Below are 20,681 nucleotides of genomic sequence, written 5' to 3'. Positions count from 1 at the left end.
TATCGAATTTTATGAGGGAGCTATGGCACAAGGAGGGTCAGTAAGTTTTCCAAAGTTTCTTGGCCAGTAGTTAATGATGTTGAGATTTGAACCTGGGTTCTGAGTCTGTACTCTGCTCTGTACTTTCTCTCAATAAATATTGCTCTGATTCTAGTCTTTTACATATTATCTTCATGTGCAATCCATGCTGCATTTAGAGAGGACTTTTTTTTATTTATGTGGACTTTTATTTATATGATCTATAATTTCTAGTACTGTTCCAGAAGAAAATAACGTCCAATTGAATAGGATTAGGACTAGGTTATCCCTGTTCAATCTCATAATATTTGCTTTTCAGCCTATTACAAATTTTTTATTTTTATTTTATTCACTGTCCTTCTCACTTTATCCTAGCTTATTCCTTATGAGTTTTTTTGTTAACATATAATGTATTCCTTAAGAGTTTAATAAGCAACCCCTAAAACACTGATCAGCAAGCCACACTCCACAAGCCAAATCCTGCCCATTGCCTGTTTTGTCCACGCTATGAGCTAAGAGTGGTCATTACATCTTTAAAAAATTGTTGAAAGAGTCAAAAGAAGAATGTATTGGGACACCTGAAAACGATACAGATTCAGATTTCATTGTCCATAAACAAAGTTTTATTAGAACACAACCATGCTCGTTCATTCTCATGGTGTCTATGGTTACTTGTATTCTACAAAAGCAGAATTGATTATTAGTTGCAATAGAGACAGATAGCCTACGATCATGATATTTGCTATCTGATCCTTTACAGAAAAATTCAGCAGCCTCTGTTGAATAGTACCCAGGTGAGGGTAATAATATAATATATTAATTATATTAATATATTAATTATATATATTAACATTAATATATTAATTAATTAATATATTAACACTATTTCTGTGAGCAGGCGTGGCATTTCTTCCATGGTTTATAAGAGATAATAAGTTTACATGATGGTTTTTAGGAATGTGATAAAAGGTATCAGAGAAAGTGGCAGGAAAGTAGAACCATGAGCCCATGTAAAAATACAATATGGCAGCTTTTAACGTGCTCATTCTCCCAACCAAGAAAAGCTGAGGCTGGTTTCCATCCCCACTTCCTTCCCCACTTCATTTCCCTGTTGTTAGAACTTGGTTAATTCTCAATTGCAGCTGTGTCTTCTGATAACCCTTTATTTTCTTTTTTTTGCTTTTTTAGCATCTTTATTGAAGTATAATTGACAAGTATATTGACATAAACTCCATATAATTATGATGCACAGTTGAACTTTTGACATATTACACACTTATGAAACTGTCACCACAGTCAAGTCATGAACATACTCATCACTCCCAAAAATTTCTTCAAGCACTGATTGTTGAAAAGACTACCCTTTCTCCATGGAATTGCCTTTGCATCTTTATCTAAGGAATATCTAAATAAATATTTTCCGATTACATTTAGATGAGGTTTTTAGTTTAAGGAGTCCCCTCAACCTTCCATGAAAAAGCATTTACTGATGTTTCCTTTAGATCTGGAAAAAGCAAGTAAATTGCTAACGTATCTGAAATTCAAACTGATTGTCCAGTATTGGTTGTGAAAGAACAACTGGAAAGAGGAAGTAATTAGAGATAAAAAATCACATTGTGTCTGGATCTCAAATACATTTGCTCATTGGACTTCTGTGCTGTGAACCTCATCAGGTCTGTTCATTTTTCAGGGAAAAATTTTTTATGGATTCTTTTATTATAATGCTGTTCATTTTACTTTTAGTTTGTTTTGTGATGCAAAGTATAACTAACCACTTACAGAGTTTTAATATCTAATCAAAATAGAAAATATGCTGGAGCACATGGGTGGCTCAGTGGGTTAAGCCTCTGCCTTTGGCTCAGGTCATATCTCAGGGTCCTGGGATCGAGCCCCTCATTGGGCTCTCTGCTCAGCAGGGATCCTGATTCCCCCTCTCTTTCTGCCTGCCTCTCTGCCTACTTGTGATTTCTCTATCAAATAAATAAATAAAATTTTTTAAAAAATAGAAAATATGCTAATTATAAAATACTCATGCTTACTGCTATTTTATTAGAGTTTAGATTATCAGTAATGGTAACATCAAATGTCAAAATAAAGATACTCCAATAATGTTACTTGGGGTCCAGAGCTCTTATTAATTTTGTTTCCATTAGAAGAATGCTTTATTTGCCATTTTTGTGCATTTCTTGTTTGTTCTTTGTTTTATATAGTATTCAAAAATATTATTTCAAACAAGAATTAGGTATTACAGTCAGTAACTGGTAATTAATAAATATAGTCCTTTGTATGCTTATACATAAGCAGTGGTTAATGGCTTGGAAGTCATGTAGTGTATTCAGTTAAATGTATGGCCCTCTGGTTCATTAATAGTATCCAGCATCCCAGAACAATTTGTCAGAGTGAATACAAACAATCTGACAAATAATCTGGTCCTCTTTGGAAGCTATTTTAACTCTCAGACAGTGGGATGATCTGACACTAAAGCCACCATTTGAAGGAACATGCTAGCAGGCTAAAAGAATGAAACTGTAAGGAAGTACTCTGAGAGAATGTAGCTTATGATTTATCTCTGGACATTCCCACTATTAAACAAATGATCAATAGTCAAGAAAAACATGTTTGTTTGTTTGTTTTTTAATTCCAAGATGTGAGATAACTATGAGGTGAGATTTATTTTCTCTTTATTTCCAGGCCACTGGTGACTTTTCCAATGAACTTAGACCCACTCCTGTGCAACTGCATGCTTATCAAACCTTCAATCAACTCTTTCTTCTTTAGGAAAGGTGTTCTTAGTTGCTGAGAATATGCACCTGAAAGTAGAGAAAAGGAACTCATTATTAGAGCACCAAATTATTCTCAGGTTAATTAAATATCAATACCTTGATTTTAAAAGAAAGTTTGTTGGGGCACCTAGGTGGCTCGGTCAATTGAGCATCTGATTCATGGTTTTGACTCAGATCAAGATCTCATTGGTTTTGGGATTAAGCCCCATTACAGGCTCCATGCTCAGTGGGGAGTCTGATTGAAGATTCTCTCTCTCTGCCCCTCCCCCTGCATGCTCTCTCTCTCTCTTTCTTTCTCTCTCAAATAATAAATCTCTAAAAATAAAAGAAAGTTTGTTGTTTCTATCTAAGAAACACTTAGTTGTCACTATCTAAGTCTCTATAAATTTTTTGCAAGAATGCATATGTAAATCTCTGTTTATGTGTCCTTTGTAATTTAAATAACAAAGTAAATTATAATAAATATAGTTCCTTGTTAATTAATGTATTAAGATTTTTTTCTGATTAAAAAAGTAAAAATAGTCATTGTATGATTTTTATATTAAAGTTCTTTGTATATGCACTTTATTCCATAATTTAGTTAACTGTTACTTTAAATCGTTTCCAAGTTTTCTGCTGTTATAAACAGTATTACAGTGAAATCCATGTACTGCATTGTTGGCCACATCTCTGAATGTTTCCTTAGGATTGATTTCTAGATGATTAATTTCTGAAGATGTTACTAGGAAATTTCTTGAAATAAGCAGAGTAAAAAATCAAGCATTTGTGAAACTAATGACATATATGTTCCTGAAGCATTGTTTTCTCTAATGCTTGGTGTTTAAAAAATAAACAACAAAATAACATTTGCCAGCTAGTTACACACCAACTGCAAACATCATCAAATTATATATCTAAATTTTAATTTTCTCATCATGAAGGAATGCAAAGATTCACAATTTTTCTAGAACATTAAACAGCCAGTCTCAGGCAGGCAGGTTTTTCTGTTTCTCACTGGCAGAGCAAGGTATGTTGAAGGAAAACACCATTATTTTTTGACACAAACAGGGATATACTTCAAAATCCCTTCATTTGCATTGAAGCCCTTATTAACCCATGAGTTAACCTTAACTCTGTTATTCTCCATTTGGGAGTTATCAGTCTACTCTTTTCCTCAATTTATAACTCTCTCTTTCACTCTCTCTTTCTCTCTGCCTTGACATAATGTGTCATAATTTAGTGGTTAAGCTGGGTACACTCTCTTCACACCTTCTGGACATTTTAACATTCAGTTATTGACTCATATCTTTCTAGACTAAATAATGATGATCTTTTAGTCTTTCCCCAAGTGATGCTATCTCTAGCCCTCAGAATTTTTGGAATTCTCATTTCTGGATACCCTCTGTTCCTGACAAGCATTGTTATAAACAACTACAGTATCCAGGTCACCACCCAGTTCAGTAAGCTGTCTTTGGGGTAAAGCTCTTCCAGACTCTACCCAAGTTAAATACATACCTTTCATTAATTCCTTCCTACAGAATCAGAGAATATTAGAATGGAGAATGTAAAGAGGGCCTTCTAATTCTTTCCTCACCCCTCTTTTTCAGATGAAGAAACTGAGGTCTAAGTAAGTTAATGAAGTTAATTGAAGTTACATAGATATTTATGATTTCTTATTTTCATATTTGTTGGCCCAATATTGACAAACATGATATATTAACATACAAAATTATATAAGAGTTTTATGTTTTTAACAAAATATGATTCATAACAACACACATTTCTCAAGTGTGCTTAAACTATTTAAATTTGAGGACGTCAAAATAACAAAAAACTTTTTGCATATTATGTAGACACATTCATTCTTTCCTTCTGTTCCAGTGATTCGATTTCCCCAAGAACATCACTTCACCTTCACCCCCATCCCAACCTGGTAGTAAATTAATCCCCCAAGGACAATAGAAAAAATTAGTGGAGAATCTGTGCAGCCACTAGAGATTTAATCAAACCTCTTGAGATGAAATCTCAATGTTCCAGCAACTATTTAACTTTTAGACATGGTGTCTCCTTGACCCAAGACCCTCTTTGACTGTGATTATACAATCGAAATGGAAAGTTTTGTTCCCTGATCTGCAAACAATTGTTTACGGCCAACCTTTAAATAACTTCAATAAAGTGAAATATTCCTTCTTGCTACATAGCCACTCTGGCTAAAATTTGCAGACCAGCTGAGTCAACACCAACTCTGTAGGAAGAGAAAAGAAGTGGCTCCTGGAGCTGAAGATAAATCTACTACCTTTAAAAAAAAAAAAAGATAGAAATGTTATGTGGCAATATGCTCAAAAAAATTGCGCATAGCTTCAGACGATTCTGATAGTGACACGCAGGCAAGCCGACTGGAAGCTCTTTTAGAAAAAGACCTTGTGGGGGCGCCTGGGTGGCTCAGTGGGTTGAGCCTCTGCCTTCGGCTCGGGTCATGATCTCAGGGTCCTGGGATCGAGTCCCGCATCCGGCTCTCTGCTCAGCAGGGAGCCTGCTTCCTCCTCTCTCTCTCTGCCTGACTCTTGCCTACTTGTGATCTCTGTCAAATAAATAAAACCTTAAAAAAAGAAAAAGAAAAAGAACTTGTGTATGTATATAATTATTTTCATGTTTGTCTGAATTCAAATATGATTTTCATTTATTCTATAGATATTTTAGTAATTTAAAGTGAGTGCGAAATACCAAAAAAACCCAATAAATATTGGTGGTCACTTGAGTATGACAACTAAATATGTGAAGAATGGGAAAATGAGTCCTAGACTACAAATGAAGAAAATATCCAATTCTATGGATGCTGATGTCTGAAGAGCCTCTGCTTAAAATGGTTTCTAAATATTGGTAACAAACATTGAAGGACACTTATTTTTGTGTTTCTTTAGTAGCTAAGCTGGTAAAAGAATATTTCCTCTAAAAGTGGAAATTGGTTTAAGTTACAATAACACTTGCCAAAATAATAAACTTATCTATAAATAACAGCAGTGGATTATCTGGTTTAATGGATCAGCAAAGCATGAGGATATTTAGCTAGTGAGGTTAAAACAAACTAGATATATAAAGGCTCTATAATATCTTTGGAAAGGATTGACTTAGAACTGTTACTGTTAAGTGCTATTCTAATAGAGAAATTACAGGGATATATAACAATTATAGGGATATATAATTATAGGGATATATAACAATTTGTATACAAATATACAAACAATTCTCACAATAAAATATACAAAAATTAGTTATGCCTCAGTTTTGCACTAGTGCATAAGTAATTCTAAGAGTCACTACCACCCAAACAGCCTTTGCTGAAAGGACTGGAAGCTCATTGGTTGAAACAACATTAAAAAAGGGGAAAAAAATAATATGAATAGGGCTAAGTTATCTATTTCTCAGCTTACTCACAGTGGCTCATTTGTTCTAATCCTAATTCCATAAAGGACGTTTCTTTTATTGCCCCCAGAGAAGACTGTTTTTGAATATAATATTTGCACCAGTGAGAATCTCTAAATTTGTCGGAAGTTCCAAATTACTAAAAATTAATCACTCCACTTGCTGGAAGTTAATTACATATTTGAGATTTGTTCAAAAAGCAACAAGGAGTAAATCTGCAAGCCAAACAATTTTTCTGCCCTTCATTTCACCAACTAAATATATCACAAGGAGCCCCTCCATTTATAGGGAGCATTTTTTTTTTCTATTTAAAAAGGGTGAGAGCTTGTATGTTGTGGATATTCCCCAGACTTCCATTCAAATCTTCCCAAATCCACAGCATGTAAAGACAGGTTATGACTGCTAATATTCAGGCTAATCACTTTATAGTTTTGTGTTGTACTTTGGGAATCATGCTTTTCCTTACTTGTATTTTTACTTTTCCTTGCTGCTGTTCACATGAAGTATGAGAATGAGGAAAATATGTGGATATAAACAGCTACCATGAAATACAAAAGGAAGTGCTATCCTATCATTTGTGTGCTCTTGCATGCTCTTGGGTTCACTCCTGAGAGCACAATTAATTCTCCTAAAGCAATTTCCCTCTTCCTCACAACTGAGCACATTCATATTTGATTGGCCCTTTTGAAAGACATGGGACCTAGAGGTGACCACCTTGATTTCTCCCTGCGTGCTGTGGATGTGCTGCTGAAATCTTCTCTTCCTTCCCAGACAATTGCCTCCTTCCTAAGCCATGGTTCCTGGAGAGGACACAGTCCACATAGATGTCCCAGAAGAGTTGGGCCAGATCCCAAAACAGTGCCCCATGCTTCAAGTTCTCAGAAGACTTCAGGTAGATCATAAAATCCCAGAAACCGGAAACAGTGTTAGAAATTCGAGGCTTCCACATTTCCAGGAGGAGCACTGAAGAAGATTCCCAGCACTGAGGATCAGCTTGGTTAAGAGCCAGCAGGTCTGTCTGGCTATAGCAGAAGAAAGGAGACACACAGCACATTCCCACAATGAGCAAGGAGCAGGTAAGTGTCAAGGGGTGGTAGATCCCTCTTCTGTTCCCAGGATTGGCCATGGCACTGAAACTGCATAGAATGGAAATAAATTACTAATCCTTGCTTGAGCTCCACTCAGTAATGAAAATAATTATGCCTTTAAAAACCTTGGTGCCAGCAAAGGAAATACACCATTGTCCCTAGGAATAGTCTTATCATACCTCCCCTAAGTCCCATTTTTTTTTTTTTTAAAGATTTTATTTATTCGACAGAGAGAGATCACAAGTAGACGGAGAGGCAGGCAGAGAGAGAGAGAGAGGAGGAAGCAGGCTTCCTGCTAAGCAGAGAGCCCGATGTGGGACTCGATCCCAGGACCCTGAGATCATGACCTGAGCCGAAGGCAGCGGCTTAACCCACTGAGCCACCCAGGCGCCCCTAAGTCCCATTCTATCTAAAATGACACATTGCCAAGCCATGTACTATAAAACCAAAATATTTAGATAGGAAGTACTTATTCCTAAGACATGTTCCTTTATGAGATGAGTAAGTGAACTTGTTTTCCCTAGAACAGAGGAACATAATTTAAAAGAATATTAAGTAAAAATTTAAAATCTTGTTGCATGGCTTTAATTATTTTATATATAGTTTAGCCTACTTATTCTAATCCAGGACCCCCATTCAATTAAGAATTTTAATCTATTTTATCCATAGATGTTTTTCTATTTGAAGACTTTCAATTTTTAAAAAGCATAAGAGGGACGCCTGGGTGGCTCAGTTGGTTAAGCAGCTGCCTTCGGCTCAGGTCATGATCCCAGCATTCTGGGATCGAGTCCCACATCAGGCTCCTTGTTCTGTGGGGAGCCTGCTTCTCCCTCTGCCTCTGCCTGCCACTCTGTCTGCCTGTGCTCGCTCTCTCTCTGACAAATAAATAAATAAAATCTTTAAAAAAAAAAAAGCATAAGAATTATAAAATGTTATAAATAAAAATGAACATAAGGTAGTGTGCTAAAAGTAGGGGAGCCAAGAGGTATATATTCAATCCATTAGAGTAGAATCAATTGACATTTTATCAACACCTAAAATGCTCCATGATTCTGATATAATTTTCATAAAGATAATGTTTTTATCATTTTTTTCTTCTTGCTATGAATCTCAAGAATTTTAGTGAAAACATTTGCCTCTCATTCAACTTTTCTGGCTCTCAAAGTCTGCTGTAATAAAATTAAACTATATAGGGGCCCCTGGAAGGCTCAGTCGGTTGGTTGGGCCTCCCACTCTTTATTTCTGCTCAGGTCATGATCTCATGGGTCGTGGAGTCAAGCCCTGCCCCCCACTGTTTGAAGATTCTCTCCCTCTGCCCCATCCCCCCAACTCTGTCTCTCTATGAAAGAAATAAATCCTTAAAAAATTAAACTATATAACACTTTGAAATTATGATGTTACACTTCAAACAAGTGCAATGAGAAATAATGTCCTTAAAATAATACTAATCTAAATTTTCTTTTTTCCAAGGAAAAAAGCTTATCTGACTCTTTAAGACCACACAAAATCACACTTAAACAACTCTAACATAAAGAAAAAACAGGAGGACATACGCAGCTCCCTTTCGGTTTTATCTTGTATTTCCAAACCTCTTAGATGTGAGTATCACGAAGGCAAGCAAGGCACAGCTCATAGGAATATGCCTATCCTGGAACATTTAAGGATAACACCGTAGGATTGAATCCTTCTCTTCTACACAGCAGCAGAACATACTGAGGCACCCTTAAATCAGTATTTGAGAAATGCCTTTGAACATGCTCTTTCCCTTTTGGAAAAGACATGTTGAGATTCAAGGCTATTCAAAAATATTTCAGATCACTTACACAGGATCTCTCCCTGAACAAAATTGTATTCAATACGTCCTCTTCTGAACTAAAATATCAAAGTCAAGTTGCCCCAAAGGCTGTTTATCCTTAGGGAACACGGCCAAGTCGTCAGAGGTTATTGGAAGACAGAGCGCGGGACGCTGTCCACTGTGCTGAAGTTAGTGTAGTCCAGGACTCGCTGTCTGCTCGCACCACAACACTCATCTTACTGGCTCTTTTAGGTTCCCTTCTCAGGACAGTTTTCCCCGAGCCTGGAAGTTCTCAACCCTGGGGTCCTTCGTGCGTCCCGCTACCAGCCCCGCTCTGGGCTCCCTGCGTCCCGATCCCACACCTGGTTCAATGGCCTAATCCTCTTTAGGGCGGAGATGCCAAGGACCTGCTGTGTCCTTTGTGCCCCATTATATTCTTTACACCGATGCTCAACTCCCAGGTTGTAGGAGGGCACCCCTTCGCACTTACCTGCTCAACCCTCCCCGGATTCCCTGGAGAGTGTGAAGAGGAAAAGCGCAGGCTGCTTCCCGAGCGAGTGACGGTCCCCAGCCCCGGCGTCCTGAAGGCTACGGTGCCTCTTAAGCAGTGGGAGTGTTCGGCGCCTCTCCAAGTCTACGTCAAAGCGCCGGGAACTGCCGCCACCTCTCGCCCCCAAGTCCATCTCCGGAACCCTCTTCCTCCGCCCCCCCTTCCCCTGGAGATCTCACTTCAGGTAACAAGCAGGCTTAACCGCACACACCCTCACGGACCCTAATGCACACCTACCCTCCACCCAGTGGAACTGAGTCTATATGCGGTTTGGCTTCCCGGTCTTACCTCGGAAGGCGCGGAGCTCCCGGCAGGAACTGGAAAGTTGGGACTTAGCTCCGCGACAGTCTAGAAGCAAGTGGGGCTCCCCAGATCCCCACGCTTCAGGCGTGCCTTGTTTGAGAATAAAAAGGGAAACTCGTGGGGTCCGAAAGGGCTCTGAGGAAATAGGGCGCCTCTTAAAGACATCTGGGTGTGAATTTCTCCTGCCTACCTGTAGTCCTCGGCTGGGAGGAGAAAAACGCACCTGGGGCAAAGACGGAGGGAGGAAAGGACATGGCCTTGCTGGCGGCTCTCCCTGTCTGGGGACAGGAGACTCCATTACCTCCAGGCTCTGTGGTCTGGATCCCCTAAGGAGTCCGTGTTGTTGCTGGCATCACTTAGGTCAGTCCACACCTCCGTATTCACAGCCGGGTCCCTGCTTTCTGCCTGGGACTCCCTTTTGGTGCTCCACTCACAGTTAAGATCTTACTGTGGGGCTAAACACTGTCAAGAGTCCAGGGCCCTGTAGAACATTTGTGTCCAATTCAACTGAAACACACCCAGCCTGGGGGCCTGAAGCAAAAGTTCTACGCTTGCTCTCTACGTTTGTTTCCAGGGCTTGCTCCTCACCTCAAAACCTTCTAAGTGTCCTAAAAACCACTTGTAGTCTCCATTAGCTGAAGGCTTTTGTGCCTGTTCAGTAGTATCCATGGTTACCTTCCAGAAGGGCACAGGAAGGAGCACTGGCTTGTGGCAAGGTTTACTAAAGGCAAGAACTGACCAGCTACCCAGGGGATAGAGATAGAGCTCCAAAAAGGATTCCTGAGGGGTTCTGGGCTTTTTATCCTGCTGTGAAACTAGATGGAGTGTACTTCAGTTTCTCAATCTATGAACTGAGCATGCCAACGCCTAATTATACCCTAAAGATGGGGGGAAGAAAAAAAAAAGGATGGGGGGAAGATAATAGGTGAGGTCTTGAACTTGCTTCCTGGACTTCAACATGCTCTCAGCCTTTTAGAGAAGTTCATGAGAGAAACGCAGGTGTGGGATCACAGGGAGAACCTTGTGGAAAGGAAAGGGAAAAGAGAGGGAAGAGTAGGTATTTTTGAGGAAGTGACCAATGAACTTCTTGAAGAAGAAATTATATAGGTGTCCTGGGCCAAAAGGAGAGGAGCTAGTCTCCTCTGGGCAAGGAAATCAGCATGAGCAAAGACATGGAGGGAGCATCCATCAGTTCTGTGTTTCTGGGAAGAAAAGGAAAGGAAAGAAGTATAGAGAGAGAAGGAAGAACAGAAGTAAGGTTTTGAGGATTTAATTCTGGTTTGGGGCATGTTGACATTTCCTTTGAAAATATATAATAAATATGCAGTGCTTACTTTTTTTCCAGTGCCTATGTGCCAGGTGCTATTCTAGATGCTATGTATGCTATGTATGCAGAAGGAACAAAACAAAGCCCCTTCACTCATGGAGTTTACATTCTAAAAGGAGTGGGGAAAGAACATTTATATTTTAAGTTAAAAATTATACACACACACACACACACACACACACACACACACTTGGATGGCTCAGTTGGTTGAGCATCTGACTTTTTTTTTTTTTAAGATGTTATTTACTTATGAGAGAGAGCGAGAGTAAGGGCAAGTGAGCTGGAGATTGGGGGTGGGGGAGAAGCAGAGGGAGAGGAACAAACAGATTCCAAACCCAGCACAGACCCTGTGGCCAACTCCAGGCTTGGTCTCAAGACCCTGGGATTATGACCTAAGCAGAAACCAAGAGTCTAGCCTTTAGCCACCTGAGCCACCCAGGTTCCCCTAGCATCTGACTCTTAATTTCAGCTCAGGTGCTGGTCTCAGGTCCTGGGGTTGAGCCCCTCTTGGGGCTCAATGCTCAGTGGGGAGTCTGCTTCTCTCTCTCTCTCTCTCCCTCTCCCTTTGCCCCTCCCCTGCTCATGCTTCTCTTTCTTTCTAAAATAAGTGGATAACTCTTTTAAAGAATTACATATATTTATAATGATTTGTGTTTCCAGTTTCTGTGTTGAACATTGAGTTTATAGCTATATGTCAAATATACTTAACCAGCTAATTAAATAAACAAACAGTGCCATGTATGAGTCAATAATGAGAGTCTATCATTCAGAGGCCATCCAAAATGTACATTTGGTGAAATGTGTCAGATATGGTAAGAAAAAGGAAAAGATTGTGAAAAACTAAAGCAGGATTGGGAAAGGATGTGGAGAAGAGCTATTCTATATAGAATACTGAGAAGCCCTTCCTGGTGAGGAAATATTGAATAAATTCTATTAAGGTGAAAGAGTGAGTCATACATAAACATAGGAACAAATGCTCCACGTGAGGTACAGGGGAAGAATGGAACAAGTGTGTTGTGAGGAGTGTTTTCTGGGCATAGTGGTAGGAAGTGAGGCCAGAACGGTGGTCAAAAACCGATTCTGGCTGCTCAATAAAGAATTGACTATATGGGACAGGGCAGAGGCAGGGAGTACAGTTGGGAGCTGCTACAAAAATTTGGACCAGATATGGTGAATTCAATAAAAGAGTAGCAGTGGAATTGATGAAAGCTAGTGGATTCTGAATATATTTTGATGATTTAAAAAAAAAAAAACAGAACTTATTGATGTCCTGGATACAGAGTGCAAGAAAAAAAGAGAAACTGAAGATGACTTCAACTTTTGAGGGCTAACCAACTGGAAGTTTGAAATTACCCCCAGCCAAGAGAGGAAAAGTGTTTTAAGGAATAAGTTGGGGAAAAAAACATCAAGAATTTGGTTTTCAAGATGTCAGGTTTGAGACGACTGTCATCCAAATGGAGATGCTGAATAGGCAGGGCAAATGTGGAGACTAATGATAAACACTTGGGATGCAGCATTCAAGAAAGAAGTCTAGACTTGGGATTTAGGTTTACCTGTAGGCAATAGTTAAATTTCACAGAAAAGTATGTAAAGTAGGTAAAATAGTAGCCAGAGGATAGAAAGTGAGATATGCCCACATTTAAATGATTAAGAAACAGAGTTAAGGGAACCAGAAATGTGTGGTGCCTTACAAGCCAAAGAGATAGAGATTTTTCACAAAGAAGGAAGAAATCAACCATATCACACAGATTCAGAAACGGGGGTCAATAAAATGAAGACCAAGAATTTTCCATTGGATCTGAAAAGTAGGAGGCTGCCAAGTTTGCTCATTAGGAGAAAATTTCAATGAGTGTTCAGGGAGGAGCGGTGGGCTGAGGAGAAATGGAAATGAAGAAATGCGGACAGCCCCTATGAAGCACTTCTGTGAAGTTTAGAAAAGAAGAGGAAGAAGGATTGGAACGGAAGATTAGGGATTAGATCTTTATTGTATTTATAGGCTGAGGGAGATAAACCATTAGAGAGAAAGGAAGTTGAAATTCAGGAGAGAAGGATGACTAACAATCTCAGAGGAAATAAGAAGCAAGGGGAATAAGAAATTGTTTTCAAAAAGTGGTTAACAGAAGGGGGCATAACTTGCTTTATGAACAAGGAAGGGGGGCTATCTCTGGATATGGATATGTCTGTAGGTAGTATGGTGGGGAGAGGTGCAGGAGTTGAGAGAGATGGTGAGAGATGGTCTCAATTCTCTTAATTAAGTAAGATGCGTAGTCATCCACAAGAAATGAATGAGGGGAGATGTTAAGGAGTGAATTGAAGAGTGAAAAGACTTCGGAATAATTATTGAAGAGAAGAGAGGAGATAAGACAGAAAGGGAGACTTAAAAAAGTACTAAAATCTCAGGCAAAGTTTGAGACCATAAATTTGTAACAAACAATTTTGCATGCATCCTTGGTTTTTATGAGGCAAAATAACTTAACAATGAAGACTTTAATGCTCTGTATCCAAATTGCCTGGGTTTATACCGTATCTTTCTCACTTGCCATATTTCACTGATTCTTAGATGCATTTTTTTTTCACATTTAACACCGCTGAAATCAGAATGTGTCTATCAGCTGATGGTATCTTCCAATTAGAATTGCAGCATTTTCTTTTGCTTTTTCAAAATAATGGGATGTCTACAGCTAATTGTATCTTTGATTTGATGTAAAATTGTGGGCAACTTGACCCCTGTGAAACAGTTTTCCTGCCTGTAAATGGGCAAAAATCTCTCTTATGGCTCGTGGAAGTAAAATTAGATCATACATGGAAAATACTTAAAATGCAGCCACATGTAGCAAATAATTGAGAAATGCTGGTTAATACTTTTCTCCTGCAGTGTTCATCCAGCTGAACGTAGAAGAAAAGAATTTTCTTTTTATTATTTTATAATAATAATATATATATAATTATTTCTTTATATTTCTTTATATTATTTTCTTTATATAATATATAAATATATATTTTATTATATATATAAAAAATAAATATAAATATACATATAATATAAATATATGTAATATAAATATAAATATATAATATAAATATATTATATATTATATATATAAATTATAAAATATAATATAATTTCTTTATATTATTATTACATTGATTTAGTGTTAGAGTTTTGTTGAGCAAATGCTGATGAAGAAGGATGCAAAGGACCAAATGTCATGAAAGCAAGTTAGAGAAGGAGCAAAGGCTGGGGTGGGGGAAGAAAGACTGGAAAGTGGGGGAACCTGGAGGTCTCAGTGAGAGGGGAAAAGGGGCAGCTGTGAGAGGCATAAAGAAAGAAGGTTCTAGTCGTGGAGAGGGACATTTATGTTTCACACTTTAGAGGTGGAACAGCTTTCAATTCTGAGCACAACCACTGAAATGAGTGACTGAAACGGAGTAAAATTAGAGACACTATAGATGAGCTACACCTTCCCTTAAGTCTGAAGATAATGAACTGAAACGGTCGTCCCTATTTAGAGAAGCTGAGGGTGTGCAACACTGCTGTCCCAATGAGGTGGCCTATACCAACTCTTACAATGAGAGGAATGGGTTTAAAAATATATTTTTTAGAAGTCTAGCTTGTGCCTATTCATATACTTTTTAAAAAAAATATAATTACTTGGGACTGGATGTTTTGACCTTCAGTAAAACTTTCACAGTACCACACTGGAAAACATTGCCCTGATGAAACATTTCTCATAAACACAATTTGCCACCTTGCACTCGAAAATTAAATAGTCATTTTCTTGAATACTTTTATTTAGAAAGGGATCCTAACGACTACATACTCTGTTGTAACATATATTTAGTATTCCTCGGTTAACAGAGAAATCTGGAGAGATTCCTAGGAAGAAATATATGTCTTTCATCTGAACCTTATAATCAGCTCAATAATTACAGGAGAAAAATAGCAGACTAATTCTCGAATTTAGATAAAACAAAAGCTGCCACCAAATGATTTGAATAAAACACTTTATACTCTATTTAACATGTAAAAATGCTTAGTTTGATATCTTACCCTTGTGGCTTCATCTCCATAAACTAAACTCTCCCTAACAATGCTGACTTCTTGTCAGCAATTACATTTTACAAAACATCATTTTCATAGAGTTGGTTTCATGTGACCCTAAGGAAAACATATTTTATCCCCTTCTTTCCCCATTTGCTGTTAAGATAAGGGGTTTTCTCTGGGTGACATAGTCAGTAAAAGTTAGAACATGGTCTGTTCCAAAACTTAGCTTTATTCATTGTCATTTATTTGTCTTAAATTGTGCATTTGTACAAACACACGCACTGTTACTCTCTGTTCTCTTCATTGTACAGTCTACCCTCAATCCCCTACTTGTTCCCCAGTACCAACTGTGGGGGAGCATATGGCAGGTCCAACTTAGAGAATCATTTTAATAAGCTTACATCTGGAATCACTCTATAACATCATCATTCTAACTTGTTAAAAATATTCAGGAAACCAACGGGTCATTTAAAATTACAGGATGCCAAAAAAAACCTGGTTCGACTGGCATTTGTCATCCAAAGAGTTGTTTCAGTTTTATGCCGTTGCAGCCTAAGGGCCAAAGAATGACTCCTTGAGACGTAAATCGCAATTAGCTGAATGTGCCCCATGGATCGATTTCCTGATTTTTGCCACTTGAAGCAATTCTCAAAGACATTAAAAGGGACTTCCGATTAATTTTAATGAAATTCGAGAGCAGTTATATGGTAGTTTGCATCTTCAACAGTACATTAATTTGCAAATGATGGGGACAGCCTTTAAGAATTGGATGCTTCTTTAACATTTAGGATCAGATAGTAAAAATAATTACTTTCTCTCATTCTTTTATGCTTTTCCATAATTTGAAGATGGCCATAAACAAGGACAACTTCCTGGAATGCCCACTGGGGTAAGTGGGTGAGTCATTCTTTAAGTGTTATCAGATTCATAAGGACACATTGCAGTGAAGTAGTCAGATGATATTGGACATTGATTCTAAAATGTGCAGAGAAGGAAAGTTACTCAGCATGCAGGAATAGTTCATTCATGTTTTTCCTGCTTGTACAAGTAAAGATACAAGTTGTGATCCTAGGCACAGTGGTGGTTTTTTTCAAAGGTACCTCGCAAGATACATCTATCATTTGCTCATCCTTTCCATTAGGTTGCAAAGCCCCTAGGGATTCTTACGGCTTTGTCAGGAGTTGAGTTTCTCTTGCAATAACCCTAGTCATTCAAAAGTGACCACAGTAAGGCCTGTCTTCTGGGCGACTCATTTCCAAAGGAGACCACAATACCAGTGATTTGTTTTCAGTTTGGTTTATCACCAAAGCAACAACAACAAAAGTCTAAGGTTTTAGTGATAGTAAGCTTCTTTTTCTAAGGCTTCAATCATAGCAGAGTAGCAAAAAACAACATAAAAATGCTACTTCACACAAAGGAGGAGTAACCAGAAAGTCAGGGGCCCAGTAACAATCATGCATTTTTGCCAAGAAGAAAACTTCTGTGAAAAGATCAATAAGGACATAGACCTACATGTTGAAGGCATAAAACATTTCACTCTCACGGTATGAGCAGGGCTCCTGGGATGAGGAACTTTTCCTAGACTCATGTGCCTCTAAGGGAGTTAGCTTTTCTCTGCACCAGATTTTGTTCATACTTTGTTCTGCCACAATTTTTTTCATACCTTGATTATGCACCTACCATATTTTAATTGACATACATGCTTATCTGTTTCTCCTCACCTTCCTACCCTAACCATTCCTTCAGAATGGGAATCAGGTCTAACTACTCTCAGCTTCAGAACCCAATTCACACATAATAACTTCTTAATCAATGTGGGTTTAATTTATTTATGAGAATAGTCTCATTTTGAACCTGAGACTGCAGCAGTGAGTGTCATTAATCAACTTTGGGTTGGTCAAATTTCTTTTTTTTTTTTAAGGTTTTATTTATTTAGGATAGAGAGATAGCAGGAGAGAGAACACAAGCACAGGGGAGGTGGAGAGGGAGAAGCAGGCTCCCCACTAAGCAGGGAGCTTGACATGGGGCTCAGTCCCAAGATGCTGGTATCATGACCTGAGTCAAAGGCAGACAGACACAACGACTGAGCACCAACGTGCCCAGCATTGGTCAAATTTCTTATGTCTGGACAAAGAAATTATAATGTCAAGCAGCCAATTTTGTTTTTTTTTTCCTTTATCCAGAGCCCCAAGTTTTTTATCATGCTTTTGCTGAATGGAGTTATTACTTTGAGATGATTATGAATACATTCTCTGAAATGAAGTTTTTGCTTCAAAGACTATCATCTAAAGGTAAATGCTAAGGATGAAAGTACAAAATCATTTTCCCTGAGGAAAAAATATTTCCCATTCAATGATAAGATTTTAATTTTTAGTCATTAGAAAATGAGAAACATTAAACCTAGTTTGAGACCATTTTTGTAACATGTTGTATTAGCTAGTAATGCCTTTAACTACAAGTAACAGAAAGCCTGACTATAGTAGCTTAAATAAATAGGGATTTATTTTTCTTACCCAGTAGGAAGGCTAGAGAAGAGTAGTACTGGTAGCTGGTACTAATTCAGTGGCCCAAAATATCGGGTCCTACATTTCTTATTCCCTTAAACTTCCTTTAGACTCTCAGGTTGGCTACCACAGCTCCAGGCATCACATCTACATTTAAGGTAGGAAGTCAGTAGAAGGATTGTTTCAGCCTACTTTTTAATCAAGAAATTATTTTTTAATCAAGAAAATGAAAACATTTCTAAAGCATTTATCAACAGACTTAGACCTAAATTCATGAGCTACACCTAGGTCACATGGTCATTTATGAATACAGGTAAGTTTGGGAGAAAGAACTCCAGTGGAAGGGGGTAAAGTACTTTGTCCAGGGAGTTGGGAATGGCTTTTGGGGAAGCAATCAGCAAAGGCAGCCCCAGAAGACGACATGAGCTGATGGAAAACTATGCAACCTTAACCCTACATTGGGATAACTCTTTGGCTGCTTATTTTTTATTTTCTTAGGTCTTAACTTCTTTATCTTAAACATGGAGGTCTTATTATTATTCACCAAACATTACATATTTGAGAAAGAGAAGATGTAAGTAAGAATGCAGTGATAGTAACATAAACTACTTGGGGATGTATATGAAAGCCCCTTCTTCTAGGACTTTGAGCTAACATTTCAGCTGTCCTATGCATCAATGTTTTCTGCAAATTATATGAGTCCAATTAGATAATCCCAAAATTCTTTTCTGTTTTATCAATTACCTATGATTTGTGGTAATAATCCATTTATTAAATAAGTATCTAGAAATCCTGGGGCTTAGAACACTATTGAAATTAAAAATTTGAAGTGGTATAATCATTGTAGAAAGGAGTTACAGATTTCTATACCCCATGAGTAAGTATATACTTCTCAACATAAACACCAGAGAAATGCTTACACTCGTACACTAATAAATATGTATAAGAATGTTCACAGACACACTGTTCATATGGCAAGTACCCAGAAACAACTCAAATGTATAAAGAGTAGGGAATAAATAAATTGTAGTGCTACTTCAATTACTACTTCACAGTAGTTACAATGAATGAAGTACGTCTAGTTGGAACACTATGGATGGTTTTATAAATAAAATACTGGAAATGAAAAGATAAGTCCTGAAAGTTTATATACAAAATGTCAATACCATATTTATAAAGTTAAGACAACTAAAACCAAACAACACATTATTAGGACTATGTAAAAGAATATAACCACACGCTTCAAATGGCAATGAAATTATTATTATAGGAATCAAGGTAGTAATTACATTAGGAGGGAAGAGTTCAATGTACAAGATGGAGGAGTTTCACACAAACAATATTAGTTATCACATTGGATAGTAGATTTATGGATATTTATTATAGGATTTTAAATAAATATGTAGGTAAGTAAATAAATATGTACATGCATACAGAAGTCCAGTGGACTAATGATAAAGTATATCAAGAATTGATTCTGATTATTTATATTTCAAGTAAAAATTTTTTTTCTTTTTTAAAGACTTTATTTATTTATTTGAGAGAGAGAGAATGAGAGAGAGAGAACATGAGTGGAGAAAGGTCAGTGGGAGAAGCAGACTCCCTGCTGAGCAGGAAGCCCGATGTGGGACTTGATCCCCGGACTCCAGGATCAGGACCTGAGCTGAAGGCAATCAAGTAACCGACTGAGCCACCCAGGCGCCCCCTGCTGGGCAGTTTTGGAAACACTCTGGTGAGCTGCTGGTCATAAAGACTGTAGAACTGGGGTGCCTGGGTGGCTCAGTTGGTTAACTGTCCACCTCTTGATTTTGGCTCAGGTCATGATCTCAGGGTTGTGAGATTGAGCCCACATTGGGGTATGTGCTGGGTGTGGAGTCTTCTGAAGATTCTCTCCTTCTTCCTCTGCCCCTCCCTCCTCTTAAAAAAAATAAAATAAAACAACTATTGGACCTGTTCTTTACCTGCCTCGGATGTAAATGTTTCAGACATCAAAAAACAAACAAACAAAACAAAAAAGAAAACAAAACAAAAAAACCCAGTAAAATAGAGGAGGAAATCAAAACAGCAAACAAAGTTAAAGCCATTCTTATCTGCTAAGAGACTCATGCCCTGTCTCTCTGGTCATTTTTGAAAAGTCCTATTTATAAACATGGCCCACCTCATTTCTAAATCACCATAGTTCAACCATACTCTGTCCAGAACCTTAATCCCAGTAGATTGTTTACACCACACATCTACCTTTTTCTAAAATGGTTCCCATGAGAAGGGTTAACCCCATAACACATCCTATATAATGGCCTCCCTCACAGTGAAAGGGAGATGGAGTCATTCTCAGGCTCTCATAAAATCTAGATGGGGAAAAGAGTATTAGGAGGGGTTGGGACGATTCTGTTAGGAGTGCTTCCAGGCTTTAATTTTTCTGTGATGGGAAAAAATTACTTGTTTCAAAAGCAAGAAATCAACGTTATTTTTAGCTATCAATCACATTTTGTGCGAGGAACTCAGTTTTAGATATCGATCACTTTTTGTGCAAGGAATTCAAAATTTATCTTTCTCTTTTACTATAATAAAAGTAAATATACACAAAGTGTTCCAACCAAACTAATTTCAGAGCTATTTAACTAACCTTCAAAATAAGGTTTTTCCAAACAAAGAGACGATCTATGTTATAGCCAAACAAAGGGAAAGTCAGCCAAACAAAGAGATGATCTATGTTATAAAATATTTGTAATAGTCCACTAATATAAGTGATATGTGAAATGTGGATATATGAATTGTTTGCCTTTCCGGGTAACTAACTGGAAATTGTACAAACTTTGATAGTCAAAGGACTTCTTCCAGGGACATTCATCTGTAATTCATTCAT

The 20,681-nt window shown here is 37.8% G+C and overlaps 1 protein-coding gene across 1 annotated transcript; it reads right to left on the bottom strand.

The window, feature by feature from the left end:
* Window positions 1–2,688: 2,688 nt before the first annotated feature.
* On the bottom strand, window positions 2,689–7,329 carry LOC111149503 (family with sequence similarity 237 member A). Its single transcript, XM_022506631.1, has 2 exons — window positions 6,918–7,329; window positions 2,689–2,828 (listed from the first exon to the last, which is right to left on the bottom strand). The coding sequence occupies exons 1-2, from the start codon at window positions 7,327–7,329 to the stop codon at window positions 2,689–2,691; spliced, it is 552 nt and encodes a 183-aa protein (XP_022362339.1).
* Window positions 7,330–20,681: the final 13,352 nt, after the last annotated feature.

Source organism: Enhydra lutris, unplaced genomic scaffold, assembly GCF_002288905.1.
Source record: "Enhydra lutris kenyoni isolate GAN:26980312 unplaced genomic scaffold, ASM228890v2 scaffoldscaffold1, whole genome shotgun sequence".
In the NCBI taxonomy this organism is placed as follows: domain Eukaryota; kingdom Metazoa; phylum Chordata; class Mammalia; order Carnivora; family Mustelidae; genus Enhydra; species Enhydra lutris.
Note: the sequence above shows the minus strand (reverse complement) of the source record. Positions and strands in the feature narration are given on the sequence as shown.

Coding starts and splice junctions, on each gene's coding strand:
- LOC111149503 (XM_022506631.1), bottom strand. CDS start 7,329: ATGGCCAATCCTGGGAACAGAAGAGGGATCTACCACCCCTTGACACTT. Junction 2,829..6,917: donor GCACGCAGGGAGAAATCAAG/GTGGTCACCTCT, acceptor CTCTACTTTCAG/GTGCATATTCTCAGCAACTA.